At 41.3% G+C, this 19,250-nt stretch overlaps 2 protein-coding genes and 1 pseudogene across 9 annotated transcripts in view; all 3 read right to left on the minus strand.

Annotated features, from left to right (window-relative positions):
• The window catches only part of LOC148017636 (uncharacterized), a 145,975-nt gene that overhangs the window by 27,427 nt on the left and 99,298 nt on the right, over nt 1-19,250 (minus strand). For 6 of the 8 annotated variants that reach the window (XR_015687957.1, XM_087663440.1, XM_087663441.1 and 3 more), the window contains 5 exons: nt 17,575-17,708; nt 17,362-17,495; nt 17,104-17,255; nt 16,977-17,018; nt 16,811-16,899 (listed from right to left, as the gene is read on the minus strand). Coding sequence is in view for 7 of the 8 variants with exons in the window: in XM_087663440.1 (XP_087519566.1) it covers nt 16,811-16,899; nt 16,977-17,018; nt 17,104-17,255; nt 17,362-17,495; nt 17,575-17,708 (551 nt within the window). In the remaining variant the exon portion in view is untranslated. The remainder of the gene's footprint in view (nt 1-16,810; nt 16,900-16,976; nt 17,019-17,103; nt 17,256-17,361; nt 17,496-17,574; nt 17,709-19,250) is intronic. The other 2 variants (XM_087663438.1, XM_087663439.1) reach the window with 1 other exon arrangement.
• Nucleotides 8,933-10,130, minus strand: LOC148017637 (uncharacterized). The gene is made up of 3 exons (XM_087663442.1): nt 9,765-10,130; nt 9,507-9,668; nt 8,933-9,389 (listed from the first exon to the last, which is right to left on the minus strand). The coding sequence occupies exons 1-3, from the start codon at nt 10,062-10,064 to the stop codon at nt 8,934-8,936; spliced, it is 918 nt and encodes a 305-aa protein (XP_087519568.1). The 5' UTR covers nt 10,065-10,130; the 3' UTR covers nt 8,933.
• On the minus strand, nt 10,925-11,781 carry LOC148017638 (uncharacterized; annotated as a pseudogene).

Genomic DNA, 19,250 nt, shown 5'->3' on the forward strand with positions numbered 1-19,250 from the left:
TGTATCATGTATTAGGGTCTTGTGCCATGATGGAGATTCTATTCTAAAGCTTTTATCTAATCAATGCCGCCACTATTCCTGATCCTCTGGCGGTGCCCTAATGTCTCAAGCAACTCCTATACGGGGACTCCCAAATATATCCATGTACCCTAGGTAGTCCCCTCTTGAGACTCTAATGTGTCTTTGTGACTAGAATCAGCCCATGATTCTCCATCACATCCTCCATCCTCCCTAGGTGTGTCCATACTGAGCCGTTAGAGTTCCGTATTGAAACCAGTCTATGACTCACATAAAGCGATAGTTCCTTCAATTAACGCCTGGTCTTTACACACACACACACACATAAGCAGAGACCTCACTCCCTCCCTCAACACCAGATTGGCCCCGAAGACCGGCGCCCCTCTCGGTATTTCTTTATCAATTAAAAGATGGAAAATTAGAAAAATGATAATGTTCCAAAATACATAACATGTGAAGAGTTGGTTTTCATCTCTTCTGAGTAAATCCCAGCTGCATAAGAACAGTACAGCATGTCCAGATCAACATCCCTTTAAGGAAAGCATTTTCTGTGACCACAACTCAATGATTCGTGTGCAGAATTACAGTCTGCAGATCTCTGGAATTCGATGTTCTTACTATCTAGCATGTCCTGAATTCACTGTTCTTATTGTCTAGCATATGCAGAATTCATTGTTCTTACTGTCCAACACATTGTTCTTACTATTCAGCATGTGACCAAAACTCAATGATCCCTGTGCAGAATTACAGTTTGCAGATCTCTGAATTCACTGTTCAATCTGTCTAGCATATCCTACATTTTCTGTGACCAATACTCAATGATTCATGTGCAGAATTTCAGAGAAAACACAGAATTGTACCTTCGATGGAATCGGTCCATCGTGCGAAGCATTTCCTTTGAGAATAGAGAGAGAGTTGATCAGAAGGAGCAAGCTCTACCTCCATACTTGAGTCAGAGACGTAGAAGTACTCTCCATGGCTGATTTTCTTGCAACAATCTGCCCTCAACTCCTCAAAACTTCATTCTTCCATCTGTCCCTTATGCCTATTACGTTTTTTTAAATGCTCTCTCTCTCTCTTTTGGGAATTTGTGCCACATGGCACACATGTAACAATTTTCCCGTTTAAAGCTTCTGATCTATAATTCTCCATGATCGGTGCAAATTTTGACCTCGGCACAAACCGGAGAATTAATCCTCGTGCAAAAACGAAGATAATGACGCGAGCAGATTCTGGGGTCCAAAAATAGTAACTCCCTAAATTTTAGGGATGGTGACCTCTGCGTTCCTCAAGTTGTTCTGATCAACTTTTATCATTGTAACCACATCAAAAAGTGTAATGTGGCTCAATTATGGTGACTTTTATTCCGTGAGCATTCTCACCTGTGCATCTTCTATCTTGGCCAAGCTCATTATCCTGCACCATCTCCAGTGGCTAAGCACACAATCTCAAACCACTAGCATTCTATTCTTCAGTGCCCATTCAATATGGAACCGTTCCTAAGGCTCAGACAAACCATTAGTCCAATTTGTCCCAATGGCTGCCTCTTCTAACCATACAAAGTCCCGGCTTATTCCAAGAGAACTCTAGGGGTAAGAAGCAACAGCAACAAAAGAAAAGAAAAATAAAATATTTATATAAGCAAATAAGAAAAGCAACTGTAAAAAGTATCACTACCTAGTGACATACCCCCCTCTTGAAAGAAGCAAGCAACCTCGATTGCATGCCACACATGCTAACGGATGACAGTAATAACAAGATTCTCCATGTTATTAGTGTCATCGCATGCATCACTTGCTAACAGATGACACAAGGCGATGGTAGGAGTTTTCCCACTACCATTTGTGTCATTGTAAGTTCAAGTCTCACATAGGAGGTGGAGGATTACATCCTGTATCCAACTATGATTACTAGGAGCCTTTCTAATGTACATGTTTCCGGATGCAACACAAGGCGATAGCACGTATGCGTGAACTATTAGTGTCACAATATACATATTCATTCAACTAAAGTGTAACAAATACAACTTCAAAGTACTGAGATTTCACTCAATGATACACATGTTAATGCTAAATGTAAATCATACATTATGCATTATTCAATGAGATGCAGTATTCAACTGTACAATAGAGAATGTACATTGCTTCAAAAAGCATTCTAAGTCACTGTAGATTCCAATAAGAAAGCTTCTCAGTAAACTTGCAATAACTCAGGCAAATCTGTCAATTCAGCCTCTTCCATCCATTTGGCATCCATTGGTGAATAGTTCTTGAACTTCATCAAAAATCTTCTTATAACTCTATCTTTCACTTTCCTATCCTTATGTGCCAGGATTTGCTCAGGAACTAGAATCTCATCTAATTCCTCTACTTCAGGTTGTTCCTCTTGAACCATATCTTCTGGCACTTCACAAATAAAAGACCTCAATAGGCTCACATGGAATGCATTATGAATTTTCCAATTTTCTTGCAATTTCAGCCTATATGCTATGTCATTGATCTTCTCTGAGACTTGAAAACGGCCATAGTAACGCATACTCAGCTTTGGAAACAAACGTTCCTTGCCCTTCTATTTTCTCAAACGTGCCTTTTCAAAACGCAATAAGACCCAATCATCATTTTTTAACAAGAGCTCCCGACGATGACTATTAGCAGCTCTTTTCTATTTAGCTTGTGACTTTTCTAGGGCATACTTAACCTCTTTATATGCTTTTTTCCCAATCTTTTACATAACGATTTGCTTCAAAGATGTTATCTTTTGTTTGCAAAATGGGAGGCAATTTCTTTTCACCTTCCACAATCTCAAAAGGTGCTTTGCCAGTAGATGAGTGCACAGTATTATTGTATGCGTACTCAACCAATGGCAAGTAGTGTTCCCAAGAAGTCTTATGATCTGAAACATAACACTTCACTAGATCTAAAACACTTGAATTTGCTTCTTCAGATTATCCATCAATTTGTGGATGGAAAGAAGATGAAAATTTCAGCGTAGTGCCCATGTTTTCAAACAATGCTTTCCAAAACAAGCTAGTCATTCTTGGGTCTCTATCACTCACAATTGACAGTGGCATTCCATGGTACTTGAAGATATTTTGCATAAATATCTTTACCATGTGTTCTGACTTAATCTTTTTCCTTATAGGAATGAAATGTGCCTGTTTGCTAAATCTGCAAATGATAGTCCAGATTTCATCATTCCCTGAAGAAGTTCTTGGAAGATCGAGAATAAAATCCATGGCAATACTTTCCCATGGCCTTTCTGGAATAGGCAGTGGTTGCAATAACCCTGGTGCCTTCTATCTATCAAATTTGACCTTTTGACATACAAGGCAAGATTTGACATATGCATCAACATTAGATCTCAAGGCTAGCCAATAGAAGAAAGTCTCCAACGCTTTGACTGTAGCATCAATACCACGATGTCTTGCATACAGTGGAGAATGACTTTCCAATAAAAATTTTGACCTTAATTGTTTTGTAATGCATAGTCTTCCATGCATCATGATAAAGTTTTCTTTGAACACATAATGATCATGATGTTTACCATTGATCAACTGTTCATAGATTTCAGAGAAATCTTCGTCATCAGCATACTGCTCTTTCATATCATCCAATTCATGGTGATAAGGAATTGAAACAGCTGACACCTGTGGTTTACGAGATAAAGCATCTGCAACTACATTCTTCTTGCCTTCCACATGCACTATCTGAAAATGAAACATAGATAGGAAATTTCCCCAACGCATGTGTTTCTCTGACAATTTAGCCTGTGTGAGAAAGTATCTAAGTGTTTGATGATCCGTTTGCACTACAAAATCAGCACCAAGCAAAAAGTGCTTCCAACTAGACAGTACATGGATCACAGCCAATAATTCTTTCTCATAAATTTAGCAAGTCCTTTCAATGACAGAAAGTAATCTACTCTCATATGCCACAACTCAGCCATTCTGTATTAATACAGCACCAATGTTGTTTCCACATGCATCACACTGCACTACGAATGGCTTAGACAAATCTGGCAAAATAAATACTGGATCTGTAGTCATTTTCCCCTTCAAACATCTAAATGTTGATTTCTCTTGTCAGTCCATTGCCATTTGACATCCTTCTTTTCAAGCGCATGTAAAGGAGAAGCAATCTCTGCAAAGTGTCTTACAAATCTTCTATAGTAAGAGCATACGCCAAGAAAACTGCGGATATCATGAACCGTTTTCAAGTCTGGCCAAGAGACAATTGCTTCTATCTTTGCAAGATCCATCTTCACACCATCTTTAGAAACTATGTGCCCAAGGAAGTGAATCTCTTCCAAAAAGAATTCACTCTTCTTACCATTAATGAGCAATCTGTTACGCTTAAGCTCAATAAAAACTGCAACTAGGTGTTTTCTATGCTCCTCTTCATTCTTTGAAAAGATAATCATAGCATCAAAGAATGTGCCAACGGAACTTTGATAAGGGTAAAAAATTCTATCCATCATCCTGTTAAACGTAGCAAGAGCATTGGCCAATCCAAACAACATGACTAAAAATTCATAGAGACCAAATATCGTTCTAAAAGCAGTCTTATGGATATCCTCTGGCTTGATTCTGATTTGATGGTACCCACTTTTCAAATCTATCTTGCTAAACATTCATGCTCCTTGTAATCGAATAAGAATGTCATCTATCCTCGGATTCGGAAACCTATTCTTGATCGTGTTCTTATTCAAGACTCTGTAGTCAATACACATTCGCCAAGAGCCGTCCATTTTCTAAACTAACAACACAGGTGAACAAAACAGAGAACTACTGGGCTGAATTAGTCCCTTCTCTAAAAGCTCATTAACCTGTGTCACTTAGAAGCAATATGGCCTTTGTATTCACATATAAAGCATTTACCAGCCATTATTAAAGCCTTTCTTTCTTCAAATGATTTGCCAAAGAGTAGCCTCTTCTATCCTTTACCCTGTTTAAAAGAAGTCTGAGGTTACTGCTAAAATCTTTTCTTCCAAAAAGACTTCTTTGTAAAGCTGGTCTTTCCTGGAAATTTCTTCTTCTTCTTGCCACGATCCTGCTTAAATTGAGAATCCTTCTTTACAGTGCCTTTAAAGCTGTCAGCTTTTCCTTTCAACAATGCATTTGCCACACCAACATTTTCAATTAACTGTACCATATTTGTAACCCTAGTCTTGGTACAATAATCCCTATGACTTCGGGCAAGCCGCAACGGTACTTTTCAATTTGTTCTGACAGGGGCACTGTCCTATAAGAACTCACAGGCAAAGGTGCTTCCCAAAATTTCTTATTGTACTCCTCTAAATCCGTACAATTTGCGGCGTCCAATTTATGCCATGCAGTCATGACATCTACTTCAAACGTGTTAGTTAACCATGAGGTTGCAAACAACTGTTTAAAATGGACCCAAGTGGCAGATGCATATCCTTCCATCAACAATATGTTCCACCACTGCAAAGCATTACCTTTAAAAAAGTTGCAGCCTTCTGCACCTTAGAAGTCTCAATAAAATTCCCTCCTGTGTAAGCTGCATCAAACTGCTATATAAATGTCAAAGCTTTTAGCTTATCTTGCATACCACTGAAGGTTTCAAACTTTATTGCTTGACCACCCTCTTTATAGTCTTTAGGCTTTGCACTTTTTGGTGTCAAGTTGTCATAGACAGGTGACTGTAAAAAGGGGAATCCCTTATGCGCATTATCAGCATTCATTTCGCCTCTCTTAGCTGCCATATGTCCACTAGGCTGAAAAAAACCAGCAGCTGCATTTTGTACTCCAAGCATCAAATAAGGACTCTGCAGAGTCTGATAACCGGGCTGTAGACCAATATTAGCATAAAGTGGGTTCACTGCCTCAATAGGATTCATTCTTGGTGGCCCTCTAGGCAAGTATTCCTGATAACCCGTGGGTAATCCAGCCATTGCTTGAAAAACTGACCCATCACCAAAGTAACTAGGATAGGTAGCAAACTGAGGAGGAATAGTCTGCTGTGCCACTCGTGCATTACTGCCTTGACCATTCACTCCGTAGTCCTGTGCTCGTGCTTCTTGTTGCACTGGACCTATCTCCATGTTTGGTGTCTTTTCCACATGCTCACACACATTAGAAGTTTGCCTTTTTGAGCACTCCATGGTATGATGTGATGACTCAGCTTGAGAATCCTCATTATGTGACTTCAAAAATTTTTGCATCCGGGGATCCTTTACAAGCTGTTTGAAAGAGCCAACTATACTAAGGAGTTGTGCCATAAACAAGTCCTCCTGTTGTTGCTGCTCAGCATGTGGTTCAATGTCGGTTCTAGAAGGTACTGACACATGTGCACCAATACTCTCTCTTCGGTGTGTACGAGCAAAAGAACTCTCTTCTTCGTGAGGGAGTTTTCCTTTGCCTTTATCCACGTCTGCCATCTCTCTCATCCTATAATCTCTGTAAAACCTGTATATGGCCTTTTCACCCAAAACTGTCCGAGCTTCAATTCTTACAAAAAAAATTCAAATCCCGAGGATGGAACCATGAAACCGGTCTATGACTCACATAAAGCGGTAGTTCCTTCAATTAACACGTGGTCTTTACACACACACACATAAGCAGAGACCTCACTCCCTTGCTCAACACCAGATTGGCCCTGAAGACCGGCGCCCCTCTCAATATTTCTTTATCAATTAAAAGATGGAAAATTACAAAAATGATAATGTTCCAAAATACATACCGTGTGAACTGTTGGTTTTCATCTCTTCTAAGTAAATCCCAGCTGCATAAGAACAGTACAGCATGTCCAGATCAACATCCCTTTTAGGAAAGCATTTTCTAGGACCAAAACTCAATGATTCATGTGCAGAATTATAGTCTGCAGATCTCTGAATTCATTGTTCTTACTGTCCAGCATGTCCTGAATTCACTGTTCTTACTGTCCAGCACTGTTTTTACTGTCCAGCATATCCAGAGTTCACTTTTCTTACTGTCCAGCATGTGCAGAATTCATTGTTCTTACTGTCCAACATGTGCAGAATTCAGTGTCCTTACCGTTCAGCATGTGACCAAAACTCAATGATCCGTGTGCAGAATTACAATCTGCAGATCTCTGAATTCACTGTTCTTACTGTCTAGCATGTCCTGCATTTTCTGTGACCAATACTCAATGATTCATGTGCAGAATTTCAGAGAAAACGTAGAATTGTACCTTCGATGGAATCGGTCCATCATGGGAAGCATTTCCTTTGAGAATAGAGAGAGAGTTGATCAGAGGGAGCAAGCTCTACCTCCATACTTGAGTCAGAGACGTAGAAGTACTCTTCATGGCTGATTTTCTTGCAACAATCTGCCCTCAACTCCTCAAAACTTCATTCTCCCATCTGCCTTTTATGCCTATTACGTTTTTTTTAATGCTCTCTTTCTCTCTCTCTCTCTCTCTCTCTCTCTCTCTCTCTCTCTCTCTCTCTCTCTCTCTCTCTCTCTCTCTCTCTCTCTCTCTCTCTCTCTCTCTCTCTCTCTGTGGAATTTGTGCCACATGGCGTACATGTAACAATTTTCCCGTTTAAACCTTCTGGTCTATAATTCTCCATGATCGGTGCAAATTTTGACCTCGGCACAAACTGGAGAATTAATCCTCCTGCAAAAACAAAGATAATGACGCAAACAGATTCTCGGGTCCAAAAATAGTAACTCCCTAAATTTTAGGGATGGTGACCCCTGCATTCCTCAAGTTGTTCTGAGCAACTTTTGTCATTGTGACCATATCAAAAAGTGTAATGTGGCTCAGTTATGGTGACTTTCATTCCGTGAGCATTCTCACATTTGCATCTTCTGTCTTGGCCAGGCTCATTGTCCTGTATCATCTCCAATGGCTAAGCACATAGTCCCAAACCACTGGCATTCTATTCTTCAATGCCCATTCAATATGGAACTAGTCCAAAGGCTCAGACAAACCATTAGTCCAATTTGTCCCAATGGCTGCCTCTTCTGGCCATGCAAAGATGCCGGCTTATTCCAAGAGAACTCTGGGAGTAAGAAGCAATAACAACAAAAGAAAAGAAAAATAAAATATTTATATAAGTAAATAAGAAAAGCAATTGTAAAAAGTATCACCACTTGGTGACACGTATTATCATCCATATCTTTGATGTGTTTTCTCATAAGCCGTACGTCCCTATTCAACTGCCTTGTCATCAATGATAGAGAGAGAGAGAGAGAGAGAGAGAGAATAGATGGACATGCAGAGAGAGGGGCGATGGCAAACAATCTAACAACCTTAAATTCTGACCCCTCTACTGCTGCCATTGTGACCTGTAGATCACGTCTCTTGCCATCTATAGAAACAACACCCTGCTGTAGTGACAACCGACCTGCTAGAGGGAGAGAGAGAGAGAGGGAGAGTCATGCCACCTGCTCCATCTCTAGGCAGTTTGAGGCCTATTCTGGTAGCGTGTAGGATAGGCTGTGCGCCAATGCAACAGAGAGAGGGAGAACACATAAGTAAGAGCAACAAAGACTACTGCCTAATCACTACGCTGCCATGCAGCCCTGTTTCTGGAGAAGCACCAGCCTTAACAGTGTCCCGCCTGGTGCTATGACTTGCGCCACACATGGTTGTCACATTCAATGGCGTCCGATTAGTACAGTCCGATGGTAGTACGGTAGTAATCGGACTAATAAATCTTGGACCTACATCCAATGAAATAAAAAATACATATAAATCTATGCTTAATGTTTTGACTTACAAGTTAAATCATAAACTTAGAGATTCAAGCCAAAAGTGCACAAGAGAGTTGAAACAAGACTCGAGAGTGTACTGTGTAAAATGAATAATGAAACCAACAACTTTATTATGAGCCAAATGTGCAATCTCATACAAAAAGCATACAAAAATGGATCAAGATAAAAGCCATCATCCATGGCTCAATCAGAATTAAGATACATGATTACTCTAGGTGCTCATATCACTCTCGGCATCGAAGGTGAAAGCGTCCTCGTCACCGCTTGAGGAGCCATCACCCTCCTCAACAAAATCACCCTCACTAATAACATTGCCCTCGTCATCATACTCAGGCTCTCTAAGCTCTAGGTGAGAGGCAGTGATAGGTATGTCCTCCTGGGCTGAACTAGGAGTACTTCTCGAGCCACTCCCATGCCTCGTGTAGCATCTAAGGGCCCCACAAGCATCACGGGCAGCCGATGTGGATGCCGAAGTAGAAGTTCTATTACTACCAGCGTGAGGGTGAATAACAACACGGGCATGCCGTGCACGAGTGCGAGAGACCCGCCGGTCTATCTCCTCGAGCTCCAAGTAAAGCTCCCTAAAAATTTGCTCCTCCTCCAAGTCTCTCTTGCAAGTCACACTTTTAAGTGTACTAGCGGAAAGCTTGAGTGAATCCACATTTATCTATACATTTAAACGAATGAAGAACTTAGATTAAACAAGTGAAAATTCTTTAAATATATTTTATAATCTATGAATAAAGTTATGAATTAAAAAGTATAAAAATTAGATATAAGATACCTGTCTTGCCATAGATATCTCATGCATATTGCGTAGCATGCGTAAATTGGAGCGACAATAAATTAGTCGCTCCAATTGTCGTGTGCTAAGCTTGTTACGAATTTTGGTGTGCAGGAGGGAATAGGCGGGCCAATTCCTCTCACATGCACCCAATAAACAATCCTAAACCATGTGAAGAAAAAGTAAGTTTAAACTTTAAGTTTGCAAGTTGTAAGTTGTAACTAGAATTAAATGAAAAAAAATAAGAGATTTTCAAACCTGTGCAAAAATGCGTAAGGCCACTCTTTGGAGGTGAGACAATTGATAGTCAAATAACTCCCACCAAAAAAGAGGCTTCACTAACGATTCTCGCTTCCAACAAATGGTAGATGCGAAAGCACTGCCCCTTTGATCGCTATAATTAATAAGCTCCTGGAGAAAGGCACCATGGTGCTCTTCCGTCAAAGCCTTTGGAAGAAAGGCATCACGATTGGCAAGGACATTGGCATCCATAAAGAGAGAGGGTTTTTTTAAGGCGGGATGTAAGAGTGCCACAAACCCATGTATGGCTCGCTTCATCCACTCCCATATTTTCTTTATCAAAAAGAGAATGTCATCTCTTTTAGGGGTGGTATCCAAGATATCACTACAGTAGGTGTAAGATGATAGAGATTTAGAGGGAGATTTAGAGGTGAATTTTGAAAAGAAAGTCTGAGACAATATGAAATATAGATTCTAAAACTAAAAAGAAACATGAATCATTAAAAATAAATAAAAATAAAAACAATACCATGAAGAATAGGCCTCCCCATCCAAGATGGTCGATGATTGTATCTCCTCCATCGCATCCATCATAAGATGATAGAGGAGGCCAACAGTAGCCCCCTCCACGTCCATCATGCGAAGCACCTTGTCGATGGGAGTGACGGCAATGATAATGCCCCTCACATCCATCCAAAATTCCTCCTTTAAGCAAAGCCTTTGAACGGCCTTTGCTTCCACTTGGTTTGATGTGGACTCCCCTTCAAGCCATTCCTTAAACTCATCTGACAAAACTGTTTTTTGTAGCTTGTTATGAACGTCATAGAGACGCTTGAGGAGAAGCCACATGGCCACAAACCAAGTCTTCGAGGGCTTCTTCAACTCCAATTCCAAGTATGAGTGATATATCGCAAGAACTCGAACCTTGGAGTTGACAAAGCCAACGATTGTGCAAGCATCGTTGACAATCCTCGCCACCCACTTCAACTTTCTATATCTTCCATAAGAAGATCTAGACAATGTGTAGCGCATGGTGTCCATACTATGGATGGAAACTCGGCCTCAAGTTTCCGCCCCATAGATGCACAATTCGAGGCGTTGTCCATGACAACTTACACCACATTTTGTGGCCCAACCTACAAGATTATACACGATGAAATTAGAATAAATTTGGGAGGTTAAAAGAAGAGATTACAAAATAATGGATTTAGAAGCATTACCTCAATGATGTCTTGCCGTATATGTCGATACATGAACGAGCTCGTGGTTCTCCTTCTCCTTCTGCCTGCATCCACCGCTCGTAGGAAGTATGTGCCAAGTGGACAAGAGATGAGAATGTTGATCCCCCTTTTTTGGCGGTCACTCCATCCATCGGATAGGATAGAGCATCCATACTTCGCCCAACCGGCACACACAGGCTCAAGGAACTTATAAATTCTCTCTCTCCTCATCGAGTTTCTTGGTACGTATGTCATTGTACATGACACCGTACCATCCCTCGCATGGACCAACAGCGGCAATGGCTTTCACCATCCACTTCCATCGATCCACTTTGATAATATGGAAAGAGAGATTGCACTCAATTATGGTGTGTGCAATCTCTATTTCCGCTTGTCTTTGCCTCTCCTTGAGAAAGGAGAGAGGACCGAAAACTTGCCCCGTTGCTTGGGCAAGAGTAGCTTGTCTCTTGGGCATAGGTGCACCACTCGAATGGCTTTTTCTAGATGGGATAGAAAAGGCCCCTCCAACGGAAGAAACCGAGACAGTTGGAGTGGAATCAGCTTCCACATCCAAGACCTCATGGTCGGGAGAGATCACCTCCTCACTTGCCCCTGAAAGGCCTTTGCGTCGCTTCAATGGCAAGTATTCCCGACGACAATCTTCATAGACATCATCGGGAATACCGGGGCATGGTGGATGAGATTTGGAGCTTTGGACAATACTTGCATTGCCACTTGCAAGTATTGGATTTCTCCTTCACTCATTCGAAGTAGGCACAATGCAAGCGAAAAGCCTCATGGAGAGGGGGTGCCATTGATGATGTATAGAGAGAGCCTAGAGGGTCATGGGTGGAGGGTAAGATGATTGAAGAAAGGAGCGGAAAGAGTAGAGAGCTTGAAGGAGTAAGGAGCTTGAGGGAGTAGAGAGAGGCTATAGCTTAATGAAGGAGGAGGTTGGAACTTGGAAGGGTTGAGAGGTTAAGGGAGGACTCAAGGAGAGAGCTTGAGAGAGTAGGAGGGATGCAAAGCTTGAAAGGAGTGGGAGGGGTGGAGAACTTGAAAGGATGAATGAGATGGTGGGAGAGGGGAGATTTTATAGAAAGGGAGAGTGCTTTGGAGTTTAGGGTTGGCCCTTGGGGGAGAGAGAGAGAGAGAGAGAGAGAGAATCTTTAATCTTTTACGAAAAAAAAAAAAAAGAGAGAATCTTTAATATTTTCTCTTGGGTCTGTGAGAAAGAAAGAAAGAAAAGAAAGAAAAGAAACAGAAAGGTAAGAAAGAAAAGAAAGAAAAGAAACGTAAGAAAGAAAAACGAAAAGAAAGATAAGAAAGAAAAGAAAAACGGGCCTGGGCCTTAGCTGCCTGAAAACGGTCAAAAAAGTGACCGTTTACAACTTTATTGGCCGCAAGGCCCAGGTGTAACAGTCACTGGTGACGGGGCGCAGTCAGACAGGCCGCAGGGAACGGACGGGTGAAGGCAGGGCGCAATCGGACGGGTGACGGAGCGCAGTCGGACGGCTCGCAGGAAACAGACCGAGCGGGTCCGGACGGAACCGGACACAGAGGACAGGGCAGGACAGGTCGGACAGGTTGACCCATCTGTCAGACGTGGACAACCCTGGCGCCACATCAGGTGTTGCTTCGCACCCTCCTGCCCTGCACATTGGGAAAAGCACAACCTTGAGCAACCTGTACAGCCTGTGCAGTTCTTCGCAGGCTGAGCAGACCTATTCCCATTCTTAGTAGGTCCCGTGTAGGGACTGTGTGGCCCAAAACAAGACACTTCAACTACGAGAGAGGACCCTCATATTGACAGTACTTCCTGGTGACCCATTTGGTGTGTTGTATGGCCTGAGGAGGAGACAAACAAGTAAAAACCGTGCTGTCAATTTGATTTGCAGCAGACATGTACGAGTTAAACACTGCTTTTATCGACCAGGTGGTGGAGGCTTTGGGACCTGATTCAGATGCTGAAGAAGGGGAAGAAATGGTTCCCTATACTGAGATGGTGGCCCCCTGTTCTGAGGTTCTGCCTGGTCTCAATTCGCAGCCATTGATTAAACACAGCAAACACGCCTCTAGTGCTTTGACGGAAGAAACTCATGAAGTGCCACAAATTGATCAGCGGTTCAATGGGTGCGCTCCTATGTGCAGGTCATGTCCACCACTGAGGATTCTCAAGACCTGGATTGGGAACACTTATTGGAATTTGGCAATACTTTCCTAGATGATTACATTCAACACAACTGTGAAGCATTCTCCGATGAGGATCGGAAGGATGTTTTAAATGCAGCTATTGATACCAAGATGGTGTTGCATTCTTTCTCGGCATCTTATGAAAGAGGAGTCATTTTCTTCTTTATGAGCAAGATCCCGGTGCTTTCACAGATCTACCATTGACTGAATTCAATGCTATTGGGTGAGAGTGTGGAATAAATTTTTGTGGGAGCACGGGACTTTTAGGAAGTAAAGGTGCCTTTGTTCTTTGATCAATGCCTTTCTTGTGCTACCATGGAGACTAATGGCTGACTTTCAGCACCTCCTCCAACAAAACTCTTGCATGTACACAACAAGCTGAATAGATTGATGTGATAGATGTTGATGAAAGAACAATGGTTAGGGCCTCATTATATAGGCCTAGGTTTTCCCCCAAACCTTTGATCCTTATTAAATGTTGGTAGGTGTAAAATGTGTTCACAACTTTGACACACACACTTACATACTTGAGGTCTGAAAAAATGGAAAGGTCTTACCTTAAGGAGGTAGTGTCTAGTCACGTACAATGATTCGAAAAAGGAGATACATAAGTGAGAGAAGTGCAACGTGAGGATAGTCATGACATGGTCAACCAAGAAGCTCAAGGACCCAAACCACAACATGTTTCAAAAGTGCATATGCATGGCTTACAGGCTAATCAAAAGCCAGCATGGCTCAAAGACACTAGGCATGTGACCAAAGGTCAAATATATGGGTATAGCTTTCAGGATGAACTCAAAGCTCATGTATAAAGTGGTTTAGAGTGGAAATATTACTCAAGTGTAGTTTAGAGTGGGAATATTGCTCAAGTGTTGGCCAACATTGAAAAATGAATGGCTCCCATGAAAGTTCTCATAACCATATACTAAATTGTCAGTGACCCAAGCTACTACCCCCTAGGAGTTGTGCCATAAAAGAACATCCTGAGAGTTCTCCTTCACATCTCCTGATCTCTAAGGCAATCCCATAGACACTACCTCTAGTTCTTATCTAACTCTCCACATCTCGCACATGCTAAGGGTGTCGCCAAACCTTGATCTCATACTGAAGAGAAGAGGGTGACCCTTTCTCTCTTGCATTTTTGGAAAGCATGCTGAGGCGGCCTGTTTTCCAGCAGGTTGACTACATTTACTACAACTACTGACTGCATTTTACCATCCGCCTCTGTGTTTCGATTGTTTGTCCTTGTGCAAGGCTGGAGGACAGTATTTCAGACTAGTTCAGGTTGTTTCTAGTCTATATTTTCACTTTATGATACACTACTCAGCTTTAGAGAGAGTTCATGTGTATCTAGTTGTCATGTTCTTATCACTACACTCTGGTTATTGTTGATCTTTTCTCTACATGCTTTCTTATTGCTTTGAACTCATGCAATCCTTGTGAGTCTATATTTTTTAGCATACTTTTATCCCTAAAGATCCCTTGCCTTTATTCATCTTCTCTGTATCTCCCTCATCATGGCTCCTCCATCATCTCCTACTCATCGTCAACATGCAAATATTATTTACTCATCTACGAGTGTTATGTTGGAGACTTGTTGTATTAAGATTGAGGTTTCAATGGGAATGCTATCTCTTGGTGTTCTAGATGTTCCAGTTTCAAAGAGGGGTGACATGCGGCAAAAGAAAAAGAAGTCTCATTGCTATTATTGTGGCAAGAAGGGACACCTCCGGAAGGACTACAGGACATTAGCAACCTTACAAAAGGAGCAAGCGTAGACAATGATGAAGGGTGATGACTCTCTAAGTGATTTTTCCTTATCTCTAGGTCGAGGTTTAGGGTCTTGCCTCTTGTCTAGGTTGCCAGTATAGGCGATACAAAACATCCCTTACAACTCTCCAATGCCAAAGAGAGAGTGTGAGAGGTTGGTGAGGTGGGGCAATTGTGCCTTATCTATATAGGTATACATGTGCACAAGATCCAAAGAGGGGTCACCTTGACGCATCAACTGACGTTTCGCAAGCCAAATCCTAGAGCTAGGATTGACATCCATGTTTATGATGAGCTTTTTAATAGAAAGCAAGCTTAGCTCCTAGTTCGAGTTCACATGAGCGGACACTTTAGCTGTCTAGCCAAAGGCGAGGAATTCATGGTCATTTATGTTCTACAACATTGGTGACAGGATAGTCACATGTACTATTTTAAAGGCATTGTTGACAAATATTAAAAAGAATTTGGACAAAGAAGATCCTAGCCAACAAAACGAAAGGAGGTCACTATCTACCACTGCTTGTGGTCCAACTACTTGTGTCTTGAAGAACCAAGATCTGGTATCTCCGACTCGAGATCTTGTCAAAGGTACAGATAAGGAGCTACTGTCTACTTCTTCTTGTAATTCATTAAATCCCTTAACCCAAAAAGATTTGGAAATTCTTTACACGATGCATAACAAAGGGAAATACAAGGAGATAATCGGGAATAGTAAGGAAGAATTTGCAGAATATATATTTTCTCTTAATTCTTCCCCAACTTACATGACTGTTCTTAAGCCCTCTCCACGAAAGTATAATGCAGAAATTCTTAACCTCAGATTCTCTCCAAAGCATCTTGGTGGTAAGCTAGTCACTCCCTACTTGGTTATCCACGGTTCTCTTCTAGTGGTTATTGTTGTATGGACTATGATGGGTTCCTATCATTGTATCATTATATTATACTAGATCACCCATGATTTGAGAGAGGGTGTTAGCGGATATATCAGTTCATGTGCGAGTTTGTGCATGCCAGAGTGGGCTGGGCACATCTTAGATATTTTAGGCATTTTATCTTTGTCATTTTCATGTTGTTTGAGGCATTTCTTGCTGGACAACCAGCATTTAACGCTGGCTGACCTGACATAATTTATGGCATGGATTTGACCTATATATTTTGGTCACTCCCTCCCCCACAGATATAGTGTGTGTATTACCACCTACAGGTTCTAGTGGAGAGAGGGAGCTAGTGCTAGTGCCTTCACAACCAATCACTCATGTTGAATCTGTATTGTCTCATGAGTTGGTATATGGATTCCATTTCCTGAGCATCTCTTTGCTTCTGAGTTCTTTGTGCAGTGTTCTTTTCTTTTGCAATGTTTCTCTTTTCTCTTCTCTCCTGCGTTGAGCAGTCTATTTCAGCATTCTTTCACACTTCCATTGCTGCATCCACTTCTGACAGACTACTGTTAGCATAGAACTAACCAACTTTATGATACAAACCAACTGCTGAACACAACTCAAGTTTACAAAAGTTATAAAATCCCTAGTCTCTATGTAAAACTAGAGACTTTGTGAAAAGGCCCAGCCAAAATGTTTCTTCATTCTCTGAGGACACTCAAAAAAATTTCTGGCTCACTATGGTCTCAGGGGACCTTCAAAGCACTAATGGCCATCAAAATGTTGTCTTCACACCACCTACAAAGGCTGAAAATTGTGCTTAGACAACAAAAAGAAAATTCTCCTGTTGGCCAAGTTGAAGGCTTTTGTAGAAAAAGCAGAGAAAGCTCCACAAATGATGTCCTGCAAGTTAGGTCATGCTAAATCAACCGCTCTGAAGTAAAAATTACTTTGGCCAAAGACCATTCTTCATGCATTTAACAGCTTTTAAGATGAATCGTACAATAACTTTTGCCTGGTTTTACTTAAAGCACACCTAGGCTGGTACAAATCCCTTGGCTCCACCTCGGCACTGGCTATCAGCTTCACCTTCTGTGAGAGATGAGGCAATAGTTAACTTTCGAACTCCTGTTACTCATTACATCCATCGAAAACACTGCACTTGTTACCTGTTCATAAAGCACGTCAATCAGAGTGATAAATCTCCTTACCTGCATCAAATAAATGTGTGGTTCAAATAGAAAGGTCAAACAACAACTTTTCTCTCCTGCTGAAATGCACATATCATAAGATTACCAACTCATTATGAGAAGATGTCATCTGAGGAATGTTGGCAACAAAAACTGTATGGAAAGACATAGCAATAGCAAGATAATCGGAAGCTCCCTTTGGCGTCCCACAAAGTTCCTCAAAACTGAAGCAAGCAATGCCACCAGCTGCCTTAGGAACTGCACCACAACAATACAAAGTCATATCTTAAATAGAAATAGGACTTCAAAAGGCTTCACCAGGTGTGTGGAATTTATTCAATTGAACAATGAAAGAAACAGTAACCTTTTATTGAGCGAGAGCCTTCTCTCAAAACAGTAGGCTCTATAGGCCTTTCTCCTGCAAGACCAGCAAAAGTTTGCTCGAACAGTGCTTTAGTCTCCTCATTTAAAGGCTTGTACCAGACAGTGGAAAGGGCACTAAAACAACAACATTTTGATATCAAAGGAGAAAGCAGCTTGTTAAAAAATTAAGGAAAATTAGCATGCTATCAAGTACCTAGATCCATCCGGACGGGCACCTATAAGTCGATAATCTGGAGATCCTGGGTGGAAAGCATGAACTTCACAGTGATGCTTTATAAGATCAATACATGGCAAAAATAGCTCTCTTTGAAGACCATTTTTGTACAACTGTAAACAGGACAGGTAAATCATATACAATCTCAAAGATATCTAGGAAATGTAGTCAAATTTGAGAATATTGTCAAGCTATAAACTGATTGTCCCTTGTTTGCAAGGTGCACAATTTTCTGCAGAGAGAATGCATGTGTTAGGCAAGCTTTGAATTAATAAGAGGACAGCTGCCAAAGGAAAAACAGATTCTACCAAGGTTGTGCTGTAGTGCGAAAGACTTTTTTTAGACAGTTCCATGATTATCTGGATCAGCATTAGTAATTCTAGGTTTGGAAGAGTGAGGACACACTTAGTTTGCAAAGAAAAGCATCCCCTCCGCATTTACAAGCTTCCTTCTATGTACAACCACAAATCACCAAGAAAGTCTAGATATCAAACAGAGATTATCCACGTTGCGCACATTGTATGGATAAATAACTAGTGGTGGATCCTCAGCTCTGTTCTCAATAACAATTCAAAGACCAAGGTTGAGACATTTCAGGCAAGCTGGCCAAACCAATTTGACACATTATATAAGGGTGAAAACATGGTGATGTGTATAGGAAAGCTGCTTTAGCATGCCAAATTTAAGGTCCAACCAAGTCTTTTAAACACATTCTCACGCTTCCACCCACAAACTCAAATAGATGAACTTCAGGCACTAAGATGTGTCGCCCTGTAAAAAGCTTGCTGATAGCATAAAAGATGCATGTGAGAAACAAAAGCAAGAGATAGAGAGAGACAAGTACACAAATATAAGGCACAAGGACGTGCAAGTGCACAGTACAGAAGCAAGAAGACAGAAAAAGAAGGAGAACACAGATGATCAAGGAAACAAACAACGAAGTGAATACAAAGAAGGCCAAATACAAGCCCCTGCACATGTGGTCACAGCCTTGTCAATGAGGGCATTAGACTGCAAAGGCAGGAGAGAGATCTAACTGAGGAGAGAGGAAAGAGAGGATGATGATGATGGCTGGAGAAGATCCATGATCAGCATACTTATTGTGACAGGCTACAACATTAACCAGCAGAAAGAGAAGAAAGCTGACTGAAGGATGATGAGCAGCAGGAACAAGAGATAGGCTATAAGTAGCATATAATGCAGCCAACTGAGTGAGTGGCTGCCTAACAGTTGTCCTACCAATGATAGAAGTCGGAAATCTTTGATCCTTCAAAATCTGCCAAAAAAGGCTGTGTTTGCTGAATAAGACTATGAACATATGCTAGGGTTTGCACAGACAAAAAACAAATTGTAGAAGCACTACTAAAACACAATATCTCAGTCAAAATATGTAAAATACAAAAAGAGAGAAGAGTACAATCTGATGAATGCATAAACGAAAAATGTGACAGAAGAAGATCATACAGATGTAGATGTTCAAGGAGTAGAGATGTCCACAACCATTCTCTCATGAGAACAGGCTGAGGGAGTGCCGGGGGGGTGCTGTCCTCCATATACAAATCCTAAGTACAACAATACCACTAAATCTAGATTAGATAGAGATCACTGCAGCTGAGAGCCATGTCATGCAACAGCTAGGGGCTAGTCAGGGATGA

The sequence above is a fragment of the Lygodium microphyllum genome, chromosome 22 (genome assembly GCF_053477565.2).
Source record: "Lygodium microphyllum isolate KBCC chromosome 22, Lygodium_microphyllum_v1.1.10, whole genome shotgun sequence".
NCBI classification, from domain to species: domain Eukaryota; kingdom Viridiplantae; phylum Streptophyta; class Polypodiopsida; order Schizaeales; family Lygodiaceae; genus Lygodium; species Lygodium microphyllum.